Consider the following 2,350-nt stretch of genomic DNA (forward strand, 5'->3'; position numbering starts at 1 on the left):
GCACGCCCCGCCCCGCGCCACGAGGGCGAGGGGCGGAGCTTCAGCCTCGATCACGCCCCCTGGAGGCGGGACCCGCATAAAGGGCGGGGCCATGGTGTATTATGTCATTGTGGGCGTGGCCAGGCGGCGGTGGGGGCTGGCGCGGGGGTGGCTGCGGCGACACCGGGCTGCCGAGACACCGGGCTGCCGAGACACCGGGCTGCAGCCACACGCGGCTCCCGAGGAGTTCGATCACAGTGTCCACAACCACCGGCTGGAAACGACCCCATCGAGTCCAACCTGTGATCAAACACCACCATGTTAACTAGACCATGGCACATACAGTCTGTCCTTAAACATCTACGTGGACGGCGACTCCAAAAGCTCCTTGGGCAGTCCATTCTATTCACCTTTCTGTGGAGAAAGTCTTCCTAATGTCCAACCTAAACCTTCCTTGGGGCAGCTTAAGTTGTTGGGACACACACACATACAGGCTCCCATGGCTCCTCAGCATCTTCTCAGAAAAATATTTCCAGTTCAGGAGTGCTGATGGCCAAAAAGATACAGAGTTTTAAAGCATGTCAGAAACAGGGGCTGAAAGAGCTGTGTGTGTGAAAACCTGGTGGGATGTGTTCCGTCTGTCCAGGTAGAACTGAATGGGCTTTTGGGGCAGGAACAGCACAGCCTCTGTCAATTCATTCCTACCCTATCTGGCATTACTCGGTTCTGATGTACTAAAATGGGAAATTGTACAAACACTCAAATATTGTTAATAAATATTAATCCCCAGGAATACTGTATAACAGGATTTGATGAATGATCAACTAACATAGTTTTAAGGATTTCAGCCTCTTGGGAGATGTAACAAAATAGTGTAATGGCCTCCCTGGATTTTGAAAGACAAACTAGTTACAGCAAAGAGAACAATTACTGCAGGACTGTGAGTTAGGATATTTTCTAAGTTCTTGAAAAATGGCTGTGGAGCTGTTCTTTTGAGATATGGTCTCCTTGGTGACTTCCCCAACTGCACAAGAAGGTAAAGATAAGTTTGGTGTTTAACCTATGCATCTTATTAACTTGTTTTCTTCTGGGAGCTTTTGTATTTTATTCATTTGTGATGCACCTGCTCACACACACACATAAGAACACTGTTGAAGCACAGTCTGTTTATTTCATTGAGATACAAGTAATTTTATCCTGCTCTTGTAGAGACCTGTTCCTTTTCCAAGGAAAGCAGCACGCTTTCAAACCTGCATCTTGGAGCAGAAGGGATGTACAGGCTCTGCCTAAGACATGTGGCTCTGTAAAATCCTCTGAGAAGCTGTTTCTGCAAAACTCTGTAGAAATGTCAATACAAGCCAGGAAATGATTCTGTAGCAGCAACTGAATGTTCTGCTTACATTTTTTTTAAATTTAATTTTGCCATTCTTGGTACATGCTGGGTGAGGAACCACATGCTATTGACTGTCTCCTCATTTCACCCAAACTTTCACCCCAGCCAGAGGGCTGACACACTGCAGTGTGCAGAACATGTTTTGGAGCTGTTCTTGCTTTGATTTCTCAGCACTAAGAGCTCTGCATCATTCTGATGCAAACTCATGTGCTTTATTGCCGAAATGTCCTCAGAAGGGGCCAAGAAGTCCCAGGAGCCTGAGGAGCTTTTGCTATCGCTGTGCTGACCTTCAGAAAAGGACCTCAAAGCACTTTTGAAAAGCATTGAGGAAGTATTCACTGGCCATGTTACAAGCAAAACAAGGAGCCCAGGCAGAGCATGCCCAGTTCTTTGCTAACAGCAAGAAATGGCTGGTTTTTATTTTGCCCTGTCTGGTTTCCTGTGGGCTGTGCTTCTGATGGAGAGAGGTGCTCCAATGCCTGTGTGAAGGCTGCTTCCTTGGTTCTGTCCCCATCCCCGTCCCCATCCCCAACCCCGCTCACACTGTTGGGAAGCTGTTTCTCACTTGACTCCCAGCCTGCCCTATGGATGGGCTGGAAAGAAGGTGAGGAGCCGCCAAGGGGGACCGCTCATGTCCCCAGAAGAGAAGCAGCCAAGCACTGCTCCAGATGCAGCAAAATAGGATATTTCATCAGTAGAACAGCTTCAATCTCCTCATTCCCCAGATAGGCAGGCTCCTGGATGGGGAAAGGAAAATTAAAAGGTCCTTTTGGATGCTTTCACCCCATGGTGGAGCTGGATGAAGGAATGATGATGGAGAGGAGTGGAGATGTCCCCCTTCTGTCCCCTGAGCTGTGTCTCTACCACTGACGGCTCCTCAGGGGACATTATTTTAGTCAGACAAATGGTGCTGATGCTTTCACAGCTCCACTAGGGGTAACGCGAAGTGTTCCTTGACCTCCTGCTTCTTTTTTTTTT

General features: G+C 48.3%; 1 protein-coding gene across 1 annotated transcript in view; it reads right to left on the reverse strand.

The window, feature by feature from the left end:
• The window catches only part of RNF130 (ring finger protein 130), a 56,182-nt gene extending 55,702 nt beyond the window's left edge, over nucleotides 1-480 (reverse strand). The window contains exons 1-2 of the mRNA XM_031055194.1: nucleotides 471-480; nucleotides 73-279 (exon numbers count right to left, since the gene is read on the reverse strand). Coding sequence (XP_030911054.1) covers nucleotides 73-279; nucleotides 471-480 — 217 coding nt within the window. The remainder of the gene's footprint in view (nucleotides 1-72; nucleotides 280-470) is intronic.
• Nucleotides 481-2,350: the final 1,870 nt, after the last annotated feature.

Source organism: Geospiza fortis, unplaced genomic scaffold (assembly GCF_000277835.1).
Source record: "Geospiza fortis unplaced genomic scaffold, GeoFor_1.0 scaffold55, whole genome shotgun sequence".
In the NCBI taxonomy this organism is placed as follows: domain Eukaryota; kingdom Metazoa; phylum Chordata; class Aves; order Passeriformes; family Thraupidae; genus Geospiza; species Geospiza fortis.